The following is a 16687-nucleotide window of genomic DNA, read 5'->3' as shown; positions in this document are numbered from 1 at the left end:
TTATTCCTGATGATGAAGGAAAACAGAGAAGAAAGAATCCACATTTGGATTATATTTTAGTCATATTTTAAATGCAGGACTTTTATTTGTATTGGAGTATTTTTTTTTTTTACAGTTTGGTAGGCTATTTTGTATTTTTACTCCATTAAGGGATTACTCAATACTTCCTTCACTACTGAATATAAGTATAAAATAGTAAGGAAAAAAAAAAAGTCAAAACCTGTGCCACCCATGGAGGCTCCCTGCACCTCAGTTTGGAAAACCCTTTTAATACATCCATGGTTAATACACCCATGGGAAAACCACACCAAGAACCTCCTCTGAAAACTACATTACCCAAAGTTCCCTGCGGCCAAGCCACTCCCAGTAGGCTAGTAGAATGGCAGCGGTGAACTTTACCCAGAGTGTTTAAATATTTCTGTTGGTGTGGGAGGAGTGGCTCTTTGATAAATGGTCACATCGTTTCGCTGCTCGCCGACTCGCAGGACGTTTTCATGGGCAGCACTCTGGTCAGATGTGCCGCCACCGACCTGGGCATCCAGTGGGCCGGCTGGGCTCTGGCTGCAGCCTTCAGAACCGAGAAGTTTTATGATTTGGCAGGTAATGGAGGGGGGGAAAAAAACAAACAAACTGGCGAACATTTCCATAGCCTATGTAAACGTTGATTTGCGGCCATGTGCTGACTGCTTTTGCAGCCTGACTCTTTATTCAGGACAGTTTATTTGGTGTAAAGTCAACTCGACAGAAAAGTGAAAAAAAAAAAAAACAGCCTAAAGGTAGGCTACTAAAACATAATTCAGCTCTGTGAGTTGTAATGTCATTTTGTCATTTTTTTTTTGCTCCGCATTTAAGTATTGAACTGTCACCATTATAAAACCCGTGTTATCTAAAGCAGCTTTGTTGTGAAACAGCCAGAGAGCTCCTCCTTCACCTTAAGAGGCTGCATGCAGACCCAGTCAGCTCAGCTGAATGGCCCTGTGTCAGCAGGGGCGTACAGAGGGATCCTGGGGCCCTCTTCATTAACTAAAAAGGGGGGCTCTTTTTTTTGTTGGGCCCAATAATGGAATGGATACAGCCTGTCTCCCCACTAGTAGTTTTTTATCTATTTATTTTGTTGCATTTTAGGCCTTTATTTGTGACTGGACAGCTTAGACATGAAAGGGGAGAGAGAGAGAGGGGGAATGACATGCAGCAAAGAGCCGCAGGTTGGAATCAAACCCGCGGCCGCCGCGTTAAGGACTAAGCCTTTGTATATGGGTGCGCGCTTTAGCAGGTGAGCTACCCAGGTGCCCCCCACTAGTAGTCTTAATAGATGCACATTGCTGGGATAAAGCCTGTTCCTCCCCTCTCGCTTTCCCCGAGCGCTGCCCAGGACGATTGTGATTAGTTTAAAGAAATGCAAACAGGCCAGAGTTTATTTCCCCTATCCCAGAATAGATAGGCGTTGTAGCCAGACCATCCTCCAGCGCTGACAGCGCTGTGGAGATAGGTCTGGCATGCGAGACACTAGGGATTACTGCTACCTGGTCTCACTTTTGCATTTGTAAGACATTTCATTCTGTTCAAACTGCCTGAACAGCACAATAATAATCAAATAGGAATTACTATATGTTCTGATTCCATTTTTATATATATATATATTAGTGTCCTCTAGAGCTAAAACAATAAGTTGATTAATTGATTAGAAAATGTATTCGCAAATAGCTTTATTGAGTATCTTTTATGTCTATAGAAGTTGGCTAAAATGATCCAGTTCCAGCAGTGGTGAGGATTTTTAGCTTTTTTTTGCTCATATAATAACAAACTGAATATCTTTGGATTTTGGACTGCTGATTGGACAACACGAGCAATGGGAAGGTGTCACCCTGGAAATTGTGATCAACATTTGTCACCATTCTGACATCTTATAGACCAAACAACTAAGCAAATGAATCAATAATAAAAAATAACGATTAATATAATCTTAAATTGCAGCCCCAGTATCTAATTAGACTGTGAGTTTTAATAAGGTGACAAGTTCTGAGCTTAAAAAGTTAAGTACACGAGCAATGATGATGTCAGAGGTGCCGTGAGGCTTGAATCCAGATCTTTCTAAAATCACGTGTTACATGTGGAGCAGTGCATCTTACCTGTCGACACCAATGACTGATTTCTTTATAATTTTCCCAAATGGATCGCTATGACTCTTTCCTTTTGACTCGTCCTCTTCTGGTTCTCCCCCGTGCGCTGTGCTCCTGGATATTTTACCCTTGAACTTTGGAACCAATTGTCTGCAGTATCCCGAGTAAAAGATTTATTGAACACGCCTTACTAGAGTAGAGCGATCCGCCATGCCCATGTCCCAACCGCCCTGAGTCTGCAGCTTGTCTCTCTCTCTCTCTCTCTCTTTTTTTCTTCTTCCAGGATCTGGCACATTTATACTACTTGCCCATCTGAGTCGTATCTGGGGAGGAGCCAGTCATGTCCGCCAGAAGGTGCAGACTGGGTTGGTGACAGCATGGGGACTCAGGTAAGGAAGGCAGCTTTGACCGCCCCCCCACCTCCCATTTTTTTTTGGAGCATTTTAGGCCTTTATTTGTGACACGACAGCTTAGACATGAAAGGGGTGAGAGAGGGGGAATGACATGCAGCAAAGGTTGGGACCGAACCCGTGGCCGCTGCGTCAAAGACTAAGCCTCTGTACATGGGCGCGCGCTCTACCAGGTGAGCCACCCAGTGCCCAACCCCCCCCTCCCATTGTTAAACACCTAGTGACACCCCCTGCACAATTAAATACAACCCTAACAGAGGAATGCTGCAAACTGGCAGAGTTTTGTGTAAGTTACCACGAGGTCCTTGGCCAGGTCAGAGGAGGAACTAATGAATGTGAAACCTTCAAGTCAGGTTAATGAATAATGCCTTTGGTTAATGTGAATGGAGGTTAACCATGTTCTCTCCGCAGGCTGGGGACATTCCTCTTCACGCGGATCTTGAAGGACGGTCACGATCGCAGGTTCAACAATGTCAGAGACAGCCCAGGGACTTTCTTTGTGTATTGGACTGTTCAAGGTACTTGGAAGTGATGCAAATGCCTTCCTCTCATTGCCACAGTCCTTGACCAACTCGGCACCCAACTGAAGCGAGCGTTGCCTTGTATAAATCACTGTCTAGTTTCTAGCTCTTAGTATGTATGTATATATTCTACGTAGGAGCTGTTGGTTACTTTTAGCCACATTCATTTAGTTCATGGTGGTATTAATGCAAGGCTGGGTGAAGATGATTAATTTTTATTTTTTTTTTTAAAGCACTGTGGGTATTTATGACCCTCCTGCCCACCCTCATGCTGAATAGCGAGAAGCGAGATGTGCCTCTGGGAACGAGGGACTACCTCGGCTGGACTATATGGGGCCTGGGCTTCGCTACTGAAGCTATTGCTGACCAGCAGAAATGGCTTTTCAAGCGGGACCCAGATAATGCTGTAAGTTAACAGACGTCATGCTGTGCAACCCTTAATGCATCATTCACCGAGTGTAAATGTAATGTAATGTCCAATTTATTTGTATTCCTCCAGGGGAAATTCATCCAGAGTGGACTATGGGCTTACAGCAGACACCCAAACTATTTTGGAGAGATCCTGCAGTGGTCGGGTCTCTGGCTCTCAGCCTCATCAGTGATGCAGGGTCCCCAGTACCTGAGCGTGGGGTCGCCTCTCTTCGTCTGGTTCCTGCTGCGTTACGTCAGCGGTATCCCCATCCTGGAGAAGCAGGCCGTGAAGAAGTGGGGATCGGTTCCAGGCTTCCAGGACTACATCAAGAACACTCCTCTTCTCTGGCCATGGCCTAAATTTTGATGTTACATTGATGAACATTTTCTCAACTGATGTACCAACATTTGCCTCACGCAAAGAACGTTTACACATTTGACTGTTATTCTGTCAAATAAATTCCAGTTTATCACACAGTCTTTAAATAATAGCTTTCTGTGCAAGATCTCTTTGTGGCGTGTCGTGATTCAGAGCTAAATAAGTGCATTGTGACTACCTTTTTAGTATCTAAATTCACAGGTTGAGCATCTCTACAATAAAGACGTCTAAGATTCTCAATCATGGGAGTTGTTCAGAATTACAAGTAGAGATGGCCCGATACCATTTTTTTGCTTCCCGATACCGATTCTGATACCTGAACTTGCGTATCGGCCGATACCGAGTACCGATCCGATACCAGTGGGTCACATATTTTATTATGTTTTAACAACTGTATACTACTATCCCTGTATGGATGATATGATGTATAACAGCTGTATACTACTATCTCTGTATGGATGATATGATGTATAACAGCTGTATACTACTATCTCTGTATGGATGATATGATGTATAACAGCTGTATACTACTATCTCTGTATGGATGATATGATGTATAACAGCTGTATACTACTATCCCTGTATGGATGTGATATGATTTCTATCTTTGTTGTCGGTCTGGCTCAGGTTAAACTCTTTGTGAAACATGAACAAACGCAAACAATGAACGCCCCAGAACTTTCTTTTATTATCCAGTTTGACAGTAAGTTATAACGGAAAAAGAACATAAATGAACTACTTTAACGTAGATTTTCTTTAGGGCCTTATTACGTGGTATCGGATCGGTGCATAAACTCCAGTACTTACCGATACCAGCGTTTTAGGCAGTATCGGAGCAGATACCGATACTGGTATCAGAACATCTCTAATTACAAGTCAAGGTGTGAATGGTGGTTTGAAAGAGTAAAGGAGGCCATCTTTGTCAAATTGGAACAACCGGCACTCAACTGAGGAGACACAAAGCTGCCTGTATGCTTCATCTGAGCTGGTGTCCTGACACTTATTTTGTGACACTTCCCTCAGTGATTGTCCAGCTGTGTGGAGGGGAGACAGAAGCCAGGGGCATGGTTTGTACTTTTCTTTCAAGCACTTTACATTTTAATACATGAACTCCTTCGAGGAGGCGCGTGGTTTCTCCCTCCGAGTGTGGACCATTCAGAACAACTATTAACCCTTCCTTCTTGTTTTCAAATGTGCTTGGGCAAAACATATGCAGAACCCTACCTTTACAGTGCTGTCCTAACAACCCTTCCCAAGCACTTCAAGACCCATTCAAACCTTGACTTGTGACAAATCTCATGTTACCTTAACCCTTCTCAAAGTGTGAACTAATTTACAGAGGTTAATACCTAGGACTCTCCAACTCAACTGAAGCCTTTTGGATGAAAGGTGAATTTAAAGTATCGCTATGTTCCAAATCGATACCTTTTCCATTTACTTTCAGTACGTGTTGCATGCAGTACGCATATCAATTCAATTCAATTTTATTTATAGTGTCAAATCATAACAGGAATTATCTCAGGACACTTTACAGATAGAGTAGGTCTAGACCACACTCTATAATTTACAAGGACCCAACAATTCCAGTGATTCCCCCAAGAGCATGCACGAATGTGGCGAGGAAAAACTCCCTTTTAGGAAGAAACCTCGGACAGACCCAGGTAGGCGGTGTCTGACGGTGCCGGTTGGGGGAGGTGAACAATGGCAATAATAGTCACAATAACGATATTGTAATAGTTATAATAGTTCATGCATATAATTGGCACATACTACTTCTAACATTGCACCTTGAACTTTGACCCTCTTGCTCATATTACCATTGCAGTCTGTCGTTAATGAGCGATCATCTGTCTGTGCTCTCACCGCGGCTCAGTCGATGTGGCATTATCTGCATAATGTGACTGTAATGTGAATGTATCTTAGGCATACTGCATTTGACATACAATGTATGGGACATAATCGTTTTCTGGCATTTTATATAGTATGGTAGTATGGGTATTGGAACTCAACCCAAGTGTATTCTAGATTTTAAATGAGTTGATTTTTAGGTGATACATTACAAATGAATGTAATACAGAGGCCTAAGTAGACCCTACCACAAGACATTTAAGTATGTTTTAACCTGGACCACAGAATCATCCTTTAAAGCCTCCAATTACTGTATTCATAATAAGAAACCACACAGAGCATTTAACAGAAATCACATGAGAGGTTTTTGTAAAGGTTAGAAATGTATTTTATAAGTTACATGAATTTTTGAGAAATTACTTGTGTACAAAACTTGTGCTAATAGGTAATCAAATAATGCCACGGCAACTTAACTGGCTAATCTTACAAAAGTAATTGCCTTTTGTATGGGATTGCTCCTAAGCATGTTCCCACTGTACAAACATTACACAGAGCAATAAACATCGCAAAGGAGGAGCAAAATAAACTGGTAGAGATTAAAGCACGTGTCATAAACCAGCGAACAATGTTCCTGATGATCACTGGCAGTGCAAACACAATGGCAGTGGAGATAATAACATTTTGCCACCCCCCCAAAAGAGATCAATGCCAATTACCAATAACCCAGTCAAGCTTACATATGATAGAAGATCTGCCTCGAGGTCTTACAACTACGGTTTGTAGTTCCAGTATGAAAAGGAAAGGGCATGCAAGCTTGTAAACAGTTACAGCACAATTCGCTGGAAGATGAAAACAATCAAAACTTAATAGAATTGAAATACAAACAATCGAAAAAAAAAAAAAAAATAAACTTAAAAGATAATGTTACTAGCAGTGACACATTCAATTTACAAACTAGAATGAAATGCCTTAGAATCAGTTCTTCAACTTCTGAGTGACACATGAGTTGAAAAACTGGCGAGAGAAAATATTGAAAAGTAGGTCACAATCAATCTGTACATATTTTCACTTATGCGCACATTTCTCAAAAGGAGTAATATACAGTACATTACATGTGTTAAGAGGTGAAATGAGAATGTCCTGTTAAACATTTGGCAAAAGCATCTGCTCTAAAGACACACAAGTGTGCATAGATAGGAAAATCTAGTCTGTTTTAAAAAAAAAAAAAAAGTATCCTTATACAAACACGTAAAATCATCAAAATTACAACTCTTACTATTGTGAAATATTAAAAAGGTTATAAAAAGGCTAAGATGGAGATATTTATAGCCATTATCAAAGCAGTACCATGTTATGCAGTAAAAGAAAGTAATGGTTGTTATTGCAGTATCCATCAAGGGTTTAGTGTAGCTGCTTTGGATTATTTAAGGAGTGGAGATGCAAAGAATTTTCCTTGGCGAGAGAATCCAACTGCAGATTTACTCTTGCTCCCAAATCTGCAACAAAAGGAGTGCACATAATGGCATTAAGAGTCAAAGCCAATAAAACAGAGTCAGTGAAGGATAATGAGATATTGTACAGTAGATTAACTTCTATGAAAGATGTTCAAATGAGTCAGCTTTTTCCCCTCTAAATCTGAAGTTCTTTATAGCTTTCCTAAAACATTTGAAGCAGCAGCACACACCATTCATTCTGGAGGCCATTAATCATGACATTGATTATGCACACTGTTGAAACCGGGCAGCAGGGGAAATGTGCTTGTGCGTTTACCTGGGTGTCAGAGTGGACTTCATGCGCTGAGACAAGGAGCTGGAGGAGGGGGTTTTATTGAGCTGGTGCTCTGGAGTAGTCAGAGGCCCCAGTATGCTCACTGCAACAGCACAAACATTACAATGAAATACCAACCAGCAAACAACCACAAACTGTGCCCAGACTCGTGCGAAGCACTGCAGAAAAGCAACGTCTAGTGAGCTCTTACTTCTCTCGGGGGTGGCATAGCAGTTTGCGTTCTCGATTATCAGGTGGTCCAAGTTGGGCGGCTCGCTTTCCAACATCACAAACTGGCCCCAGTAATCTGGCGGCAGCGCCAACAGACGCTCCACAACCTGAACAGAAAGATGAGCAAGAACGCAAAAAGATCAGGGTTGTTTCAGTGTGTTGCCTCATCCTCTTCCAACAGTGCTGAACTGGTTCTGTAGATGCCCTGGGCAAGACAGACGGGAAATACTACAGGGTTCATACGCATTTTAACCAATACTTTTCCATGACCTGTTGGCAAATTTCTATGACTATGTATTCCTGAAAATGTCAGTCTACATTATACAATAAGAATATAAATGTGTGTTAAAGTTTACCCTCAGGAGGTTTAACAATAAAATGAATGACAGTCTATGTGGTTCATAGTGGGAGTAGTAATATGGCGCCCCGAATAGAACGGTGAGGTTAGGACGACGTGAAATACATTCATTAATCACATTATTATACGGTGTTAAAAAAAAAAAAAAAAAGAAATTCCATGACTTTTCCAAAACTTTCTGGGTCTTTTGATGTTTCCAAAACCTTTCCAGGCCTGGAATTTGCATTTTTCAAATTCCATAACTTTTCCAGTTTTTTTTCAAAACGTATGAACCCTGATACTAAAAAAAAAAAAAAGGAAAAAAAATGTTTCTGCTAATTAGTGCGATAATGGTGATCAATCACATTAAATAGTTTGAAATGTGTAAAAACGATCCTTTGATACTTAAAATTAAAAATGAGAATCTCAGCTAGACTTTGAGACTTGAGTTTTGCCTCTGTAAACATTCTGATTGAGAGAAAGTAAAAGCTTTTCATGAAGTAAACGATGGTATTTGTGGTTGGCACTTTATGGGATATAGTCACATTCGGCAATTATCTCTCTATATTGTAGTTTTTAGAGGCGGGGTCCGCCATTCCTGCACTGCATTCAAATTGCCTTCAGGCACACAACGGACTCACAGGAAACGATGCACGTGTGTACTCCAGCGTCACCGGCTATAATGTTGTCTCATTAATATCCACCACAACGTTAGTTCACATTAAAAGCATTCAACTGGCAAAACGCGGGGTGGATTGTATTGTGAAGCAGTCACAGGAGACGCAATGTATTTGTGACCAAGGTCACAGCTGACAGCGATCAGAAACAACACAAACACAACACTCTTTTACTAGGAAAGACTAAATGGACTGACATGCATCTCTATATTGCGTGTGACGGCCATGATTCATGAAGTAGGCGAAAATAACACGGAAACTGTATAAAAAATAAATTCTTCATTTATTTATTTTTAAATCTGCGTTTGTCGCGTTAGGTCACGGCAGTTTCCGGCATCTTCCTGCTATGACGACCAGCCACGCTCGCCTCACGCATGAGGCGGTACTAAATCTGCAATGGAAAATAGCGGACGGGGCACCGCAGCCGAGCCAAGCCGGTACTACCCCCTCTCCTACCCCATACCCCACTCTTTTTGTTTTGTGTGTGTTATGTTTTGATTTAAATTTGGTTGCATTTTGTGTCTCTTAGTTATGTTACTTCAACATGTTTAAAAAGTATAAAAATGTGCAATAATTTTTTTGGAAGATGATACATTACACATTGCAATAAACTATAATAAAAAAAAAAAAAGCAGACAAGACATGGTCCTTTTCTGCATTTTTTAACAGTGGATCAATTATACAAATATTGCACGGTGCAATGGAAAGAGACAACACAGCCACAGTGAGCTGTTAGATGAAGAGCTGCAGGCTAACTTGCTCACCAGCTGATGCTCCTGACCTGATGGAAAAAAGGCCAGTTATACGCCTTCTTCTATATCAAAACAACACGAGTTTGACAGGCTTCACTGTAAACACATGCACCAGTTGCTAGAGCTGGGCAATATATCGATATTATATCGATATCGTGATATGAGACTAGATAACGTCTTAGATTTTGGATATCGTAATATGGCGTAAGTGTTGTCTTTTCCTGGTTTTAAAAGGCTGCATTACAGTGAAGTGATGTCATTTTCTGAACTTACCAGACTGTTGTAACTGTTCTATTATTTGCCTTTACCCACTTAGTCATTACATCCACATTACTGATGATTATTCATCTAAAATCTCGTTGTGTAAATATTTTGTGAAAGCACCAACAGTCAACACTACAATATCGTTGCGGTGTCAATAGAGGTATTTGGTCAAAAAAATATCGTGACATTTGATTTTCTCCATAATCGCCCAGCCCCACCAGTTGTTCCTCTGTTGTATTTCTAACAAAAGTAGCTGCTTAATGGCTGTTTACTTCAACGTTTTCTAGGGAATTCTGTAACTAAACCACTGAAAAAATATATTACACAATGGGCGTGATGAGCCGTTCAGGCCTACCTTAGGTTGACGTTTGGTATCCTGTAGGATTGTCATCGGGTCAGGGTTGGGAACGGCATGACCCAAAATAGTTGGCCCAAACACTCGAGCCAAGTTACTGATGTCCATCCTTGTGTCCGAACTGTCAGCAACTCTGAAAGATTTTATTATGATTTAATTATGTCTCTTTGGTGTTTATGAAGTAGAATATACACCATTGAAAGTGTATTTTAGGTTAAATGAACAGAATTGCCCTTTCTAAAAATAAAAAAATAAATAAAAATCAGACAAGATCGATGGGTTTATTAAATTCTTAGCATCTCTATCCCTCAAGCAATTCAACCCACTTAAAGTTAGGAGGATACAGCAAAATAAAAAAAGGTCAGTTACAGAGAGACATCAGCCAATCCCAATACTCAGTTTGTAGCAGGAATTTGCAAGGCATCAAAGCAGAGAGAATGCATCTTAATCAGCTGCACTGGGATATGCATAGCTGTAACATTGGTATTTTTTTTTTTTAGAGAGTAGCTGCTAACCTCTGAAGGTGGAGGACCAAGAAAGCCAGCGTGTCTCTGTTGGCCTGTGGCAGGTCACCGATGGTTTGGTACATCAGAGCTATGCTGTTGTCGTCGTCTGAAACCTCTGAGGGCGAACAAAAAACTATTCTGTCAGCAGAGACCAAGGAGTGGGCGGTTGTGTGGATTTATTAACAACTTGAAGGCAAATGTAACAACAACAACAACAAAAGGCTAACAAGCTGAAAGATCAATCTCTTTTGTTTGTTCCAGGCAACTTCCCGCCTGAGGTTTCCGTAACTGCTCAAAACAAATTGCAAAAACAAAAGTAGAAGCGCTTATTAAACCTGCATTTAATGTGTCTGTTGGGTACACTTCTGCCATCCATTAAGAAGTTACACAAAGTTATTTCAAATTCTTTAATTGTTTTTATTTAATGTGTGCCATTACTTTTTTTTTTTTTTTTTCCTATGGAGCCCCGCCACAGCAGAAACAGCTACCAACAACATCAGCAATCTCTTCTAACGCCAGTCTCACACACGCATACACACACATACCGGCTGCCTCCATGAATGTACGGTTGAGGCGGAAGGTGAGAAGAGGCTCCTTGAGGTTCCTCAGGAAGTCCTTGAGGAGGCCAGTTATGGCATGGATATCGTCCACCTTGCTGAGCACGGGAACCGTTTTGCTGCGGAGAAACTTTTCCTTCAGGTCCTTCACTGTGCGATCAGCACCGGACAGACGGTACAGTCCCGCCTGAGAGGAAGAAATACAATTATTCATTATTTACGGTTTCGTTTGGTTCAGTTACTGTGCCCGGGCCACTGGTCGCCGAAAAAAAAAATAGTTCCAGCACGCAACTCACCCATAAAAACACCAACTTGTTTTTTGTTTTACATTTTTATTTGTGTACAAATCAAACAAATTAGATACGTTAATTGTTGAGCTTTAGAGGTGCTGGTAGGCATAATTTTGGACAGAGCCAGCTAGCATGTTCCCCCTGCTTCCAGTCTTAATGCTAAGCTAAGTTAATTAAACCAAGATGAAAGTCTCCTGGCTCTAGCTTTGAACTTAGCACACAGAGATGAGATTGGTATCAATCTTGAGAAAAGTGAGCAAAACATTCAACAGAAGGAAGAGACAGCAGCAAAGTCATAAAGCAATCAAGAGACAAACAGCCACAGCCAAATTACAAATAGAATCTCTCAGGAACAGATAGTCAAATCTTAGTTACAGCTTCCTGTCGCAGCTTAAGGGAAAGACATCAGAGATAATTAACGGGATGTGAGGCTCTACTATCTCACACATTTCCACGTGTTTTAAGGACAGATAAACACCACTCACCTCATGCAGGCCCCTTTGCTCGATCTCACTGATACAGTGGACTACGAGAGGAGGAATCATGGGGGATGTGTTATGGACGTAGTCTGCGAGCACACCCTGGAGACATTCGAGAAATGGGGTAAACTGTCAGCACTGTGATAACGTTTCAGAGTGGGAATACACTTCTGCATTTACCTGCACATCCTGAAGAAAAAAAAACATTATGAAAATGTTCTCACACACCTCTCCGATTTTGACCGGTGTGGCACCCATGTTGGGGATGCATGGCAGAGGGCAACGCTCGCGACACTCGGGGTGCGAGACCACCCTGCAGTCACGGCACTTCAGTGAAATCTTGCCAAACTTGATCCTCTTTCCACAGGGTACGCACGATTCAGGCTTAATGACCTATAAAAAGACATTCAACATGATTTTGGAGGCCGGTAAAGATTGTGGGTCAACAGCTACGTTGAGCTAAGAAATTACAATTTGTTTCTTTACAGACGCCAAATTCTATAAAGGAGTAGATGATAAATAAATGAACTTTGAGTTGGATCTAGTTCATTGGCCTGATGGCAAAAATAGTAATTTGCCTTAATCTAAAAAGCGCTAGCATATGCTTTTCTAGGTCAGATTAAATGGCATTCGTACAGTTTTGGAGACAAACTCGTGAAGACGGACACCCCCGTGGCTCTGCGGAGTGCTGGGCGCCGCTTTTCGCTCTCCCTCGGGGTTGCCAGGCTGCTTGAAGACATCATCAGACTTGACAGATTCAGAGTCCCACTCCATGGCAGCTGAACAGGAGATAAATAAATACCAATGTGTTACATGCCATGACCACTGAGGTTATGAGACAATAATGTTGAATCACTGATTCTGATCACTGCATATTCAGACTCAAGACATCCATAAACAGAATAAGAACATTACAAATAATAGGCAGATGAGCACTGCCTATTAATTCAATTAAGGGCCCTGTTTGTATCTTAAAAACAGAGTTTCAGTAGATTGGTTTGGTGAATGATGATATTATCCTAGATTAAGTTGTATTAATGATTGATGAGATGATTAATTGTATCATGTTTTTAATTATATTAATAATAATATCAATAATAATAATTGAAGGCAGTGTGATAACATTTTAAAATTGCAATTTTGACAACAAAAAAAGTACAATACAAATGTTCCCAAGAGGCTGAAATAAACTAATCACTTGGCCCTAAATGAATTGTAACTTGAGTTTAAATAATAAGTTCACAAGAGAGGAGAGAATTCACAAGCTTAATTAAACTGGCTGACATAATACCAGCCTGGATTAGTTAAACAACATATGTAGAACGGGGCCCAGTACAGCCCAAGGTTACATATTGCAAAACAAGAAAAACCTTACCAGTCTTTCTCCTGCTGCGAGTCCAGTAAGGAACAGACTCGATGGTTGAAACAGCCTCAACAGGTCCTCCATTCGCAGGGACCGTCACTGTGGTCTTTGTCACGAGGGTCTCATTTCCCTGTCACAAATTAATAAAAAAAAAAAAAAAAAGGTCACAATAACCACATACAACCAAATTATGTCAGAGCCCAACCATATGTTCTAAGAGCTGTTTACAGGCTTGCAACAAAACATCTGCTTTTGGATGCCATATTTCAATTCTTTATATTTGGAGCGAGTGTAGTTATGTGTAATACACCACATATTTCAGTTTTGAAAAACCAAAAAAAACGCACCCTCTCTGAAGTTCTGCCTGTTGACCGAGACCGTTTGGAGGCAAGAGGAGGACCATCGACATGATTTCTTGAGGAGCGCTGAAATCAAGACAGCAGACATGACATCTGTACCTCCGGTAGACATGAAGCCATTCTTCCAAACACACATGTTCAAAGGGGCACATGTACTTAACATACCCTCTTTTCTCTTTTCTTGAGTCGCACTGTCCTCACATTGGAGGAGTCCCAATCCTGTCACAGATCAAGCACATCAGAATCAGATTTCAAATTTTTTTTTACTGTATAGCATATGATGTGTATTAGAGGATACTGAAATGGGGAAGTGCTTACAAGAGAGTCATCCGTTTTGTCGTAGCTGATATCTGACAAGATGGAGGCTGACTCATCTATCGTCATTAGTCTATCAGGAGGAACACAAAATATGTGTCAAGCCAGCCAGCAGAATTTCCCACATACAGAGTTTGTTTACATTTGCCATTTCATCTTTAAAAAAAAATCCAAATGGGAATGTATTTCAAAGTTCAGAGTGGTTTGAAAGTATCACGGAATGGTGCATTCATGTGGTAAATAGATGGAAGATGGCAGATGGGGGGAAATTAGCTCCCCAGTTTCAAGTTAGCTTGTGAATACAATTCTGCATAGCATCCGACCGAGTCTCAAGTGGCAGATGTTCCCACATGCAAATGAAACACCCCACAGGGTAAATCACCAGGAACACTGTACTCCACGTTTTACCAGAGGTCTCAAGAAACAGGTAACAGTTTATTACCTTCGGCTGGTATTCTGGTTGGCTGCAGCCTGGCAGTTTGTGTTCAGGAAGGCTAGAGCTGAGCGCTGCTCTGCACTCAGCTGGATGCTGTTGGAGGATCCCTCACTGGTCAGGAGGTCCCGGATCAACTGAATTTGACGGTCCTGTATTATAGAAATGCAAGCAGAGCACAAATGACACTACGTGAACCAAGTAAATTAACAGAAACTTTTTATTTGTATTCTTATTCCTCACATACACACAGCACAATATAGTGAAATTCAATTACTGCATTTAACCCATCCTAAGGATTAGGAGCAGTGGACAGCTATACATACAGCATCCAGGGAGCAACTTAGGGTTCAGTGTCTTGCTCATGGACACTTGACATGTGGCCAGAAGAGCCTGGGATTAAACTGCCAATCTTGTGGTTGAGGGGCTGCCACTCTACCTATGAGCAACAGCCACACACCCACCCCAGAGTGGATTAAAATCAATATAATGTAAATCAATAAACAAGGGTCTGCAGCCAACATACCAACTTCTCACAGTCAGACTCAGCCTTCTGTCTGCGCCGGATCTCCACATCTACTTGGTTGCGAGCATGTTTCAGTTTGACCTCCAAGGATGTCTTCTCTGTCTCTGCTTTGGTGAGCACCTCTTTGCAAGAGCCCAGATCCTGCTCTGCCCTCAGCCATTTGCGACGGCAGTCATCAAAGTTTTGTGCTAGCTGGATGAAGTCTGGGAAAGAGGATGCACATAGTAATGTGGCATGGATCTGTATGTTAACCTAAGGCATACGTCTCAAATGATAACGTTAGATAGTAAAGATAAAGCCAAGAACCATAAACTACTCACTGGGTTCAATGTTCTCGCTGAGAAGATCAGCTTGCGTCCTCAGCTTTTCATATAAGCTCTGGAGGGTTAGCGCAGCACTCTGCATGTTGGGCTGTAACTGAAGACCATTAAAAGAGATGTATTGAGTACATTTAATTCATAGGATAACAAAAGGTTATAGTTCGATATAGGTTGGTGTATGGCTGCTTTTCAATGTAACTAAGCTAAATTAAGACGTGGCAAATGTGAGGAAATAGGAATTATCATCAAACTGAATGGCGACGAAAACAATGCAACAAAATATCAAAAAACCTTAGCCCCGCTGTAACGTTAACGTTACCCACAGGCTCTCTAACGTTATTCCTCATTCGCCAAAGCGTTTGGTTTATCTGCTTTCATTTTTGCAAAGCACGGTGTTTACTTTAACGTCAGCTAGCTGCTAGAGTTAACTTTTATTTAGCTAGCTAGCTATATCTCCTATGTTAGCAAATATTAGCTAGCAACAGTTACCTACCGTTTCAGTACTGGAGAAATGTTGGACAGCAAAACCCTTTTGGTAGTGTTCAACGCAGTGAACACACTGCTTTTTGCCTTTTTCTTTTTTTAGCGACCACCTTGTTGTATCTTTATCCACATCCTTCCTCAGCTGAAGCTACAATGAGCGCGTTTCATTTCAAATTTCGCCGCTAGCCAATGAGAAAAGACCACTGCGCTGATGTCAAGGCAGACTTCCGAGTGCGCATTTTTCAAAATAAATCCACCGTAACGGTCGCTCCTCGCAACCATAGACAGATAACAAATAGCTCGCAACAGGACCACAAAAAGGCACAAACTGAAAGAAACGAGTACCAAAAAAAAAATATTATAAATGTTAAATGCCAGTTTAAAATATAATGTTATCAATTAGCTAACAATCAAAGAAACAAACTAGTAGAGAATCAAAAAGCAGGAATCAATGAAAAGAAAAACGTTTGACTTCCGGTCACAACTTTCAAAATAGATTCCATACTAAGTGGCGAAGAAACGGTTTCTTGAAATATGTAAGTGGAAAAAGAACGACTATGGAGAGCCTGTAGGCCACTACATGGAGTTTAGTTGACAAGTTGGTATGCTGTGGCTGGGAGGTAACGCCCTACATCTGTAGCACTGAAGGAGCATCGAAAACCTTTGTTTAACACCACACAGACCTAGGATATTTGGTCAATCCATCCCTCGCCTAAGACATGACTTTACAAAGTGTTTTTGATTTGACCAAGAGTCAAGACAATGACCCCAGGTATCCTCTTTTGAACAATGTATTCCATAATTTCACACCACTGTGTTCTTCTGTGGGATAATATACTGTATATTATGTTCAAACTTTGAAATCAATTGTTCAAAAGAGGATTACTGGGGTCATTACACCTATAATTAGACATATGCATAAGGTGTGACCTGGAGGTTCTTTAGAAATGAAGGCACTATAGCATTCATAATGATGCTGAAGTA

General features: G+C 41.1%; 2 protein-coding genes across 2 annotated transcripts; one reads left to right on the top strand and one right to left on the bottom strand.

The window, feature by feature from the left end:
• The first annotated feature begins 382 nt into the window (after window positions 1-382).
• Window positions 383-3942, top strand: LOC144521247 (uncharacterized). Its single transcript, XM_078255687.1, has 5 exons — window positions 383-600; window positions 2404-2509; window positions 2942-3048; window positions 3285-3457; window positions 3551-3942. Exons 1-5 carry the CDS (start codon window positions 495-497, stop codon window positions 3827-3829), a joined length of 771 nt encoding a protein of 256 aa, XP_078111813.1. The 5' UTR covers window positions 383-494; the 3' UTR covers window positions 3830-3942.
• A 2968-nt stretch (window positions 3943-6910) lies between these two features.
• Window positions 6911-15886, bottom strand: racgap1 (Rac GTPase activating protein 1). Its single transcript, XM_078255686.1, has 17 exons — window positions 15714-15886; window positions 15221-15317; window positions 14901-15103; window positions 14384-14526; window positions 13945-14014; window positions 13792-13845; window positions 13615-13692; window positions 13280-13397; window positions 12541-12683; window positions 12133-12297; window positions 11911-12006; window positions 11124-11322; window positions 10588-10693; window positions 10073-10205; window positions 7668-7794; window positions 7460-7559; window positions 6911-7185 (listed from the first exon to the last, which is right to left on the bottom strand). Exons 2-17 carry the CDS (start codon window positions 15303-15305, stop codon window positions 7110-7112), a joined length of 1896 nt encoding a protein of 631 aa, XP_078111812.1. The 5' UTR covers window positions 15306-15317; window positions 15714-15886; the 3' UTR covers window positions 6911-7109.
• Between the last annotated feature and the right edge of the window lie 801 nt (window positions 15887-16687).

Source organism: Sander vitreus, chromosome 7 (assembly GCF_031162955.1).
Source record: "Sander vitreus isolate 19-12246 chromosome 7, sanVit1, whole genome shotgun sequence".
Lineage (NCBI taxonomy): Eukaryota > Metazoa > Chordata > Actinopteri > Perciformes > Percidae > Sander > Sander vitreus.
Note: the sequence above shows the minus strand (reverse complement) of the source record. Positions and strands in the feature narration are given on the sequence as shown.

Excerpts from the sequence above, each read along its gene's own strand:
- racgap1 (XM_078255686.1), bottom strand. The coding sequence starts at position 15,305 with ATGCAGAGTGCTGCGCTAACCCTCCAGAGCTTATATGAAAAGCTGAGG. Across the intron at positions 10,206-10,587 it reads TTGGTCCTCCACCTTCAGAG|AGTTGCTGACAGTTCGGACA; the intron begins GTTAGCAGCTAC and ends AAAATCTTTCAG. Across the intron at positions 7,795-10,072 it reads ATACCAAACGTCAACCTAAG|GTTGTGGAGCGTCTGTTGGC; the intron begins GTAGGCCTGAAC and ends CTTTCTGTTCAG.
- LOC144521247 (XM_078255687.1), top strand. The coding sequence starts at position 495 with ATGGGCAGCACTCTGGTCAGATGTGCCGCCACCGACCTGGGCATCCAG. Across the intron at positions 601-2,403 it reads GAAGTTTTATGATTTGGCAG|GATCTGGCACATTTATACTA; the intron begins GTAATGGAGGGG and ends TTCTTCTTCCAG. Across the intron at positions 3,458-3,550 it reads AGCGGGACCCAGATAATGCT|GGGAAATTCATCCAGAGTGG; the intron begins GTAAGTTAACAG and ends GTATTCCTCCAG.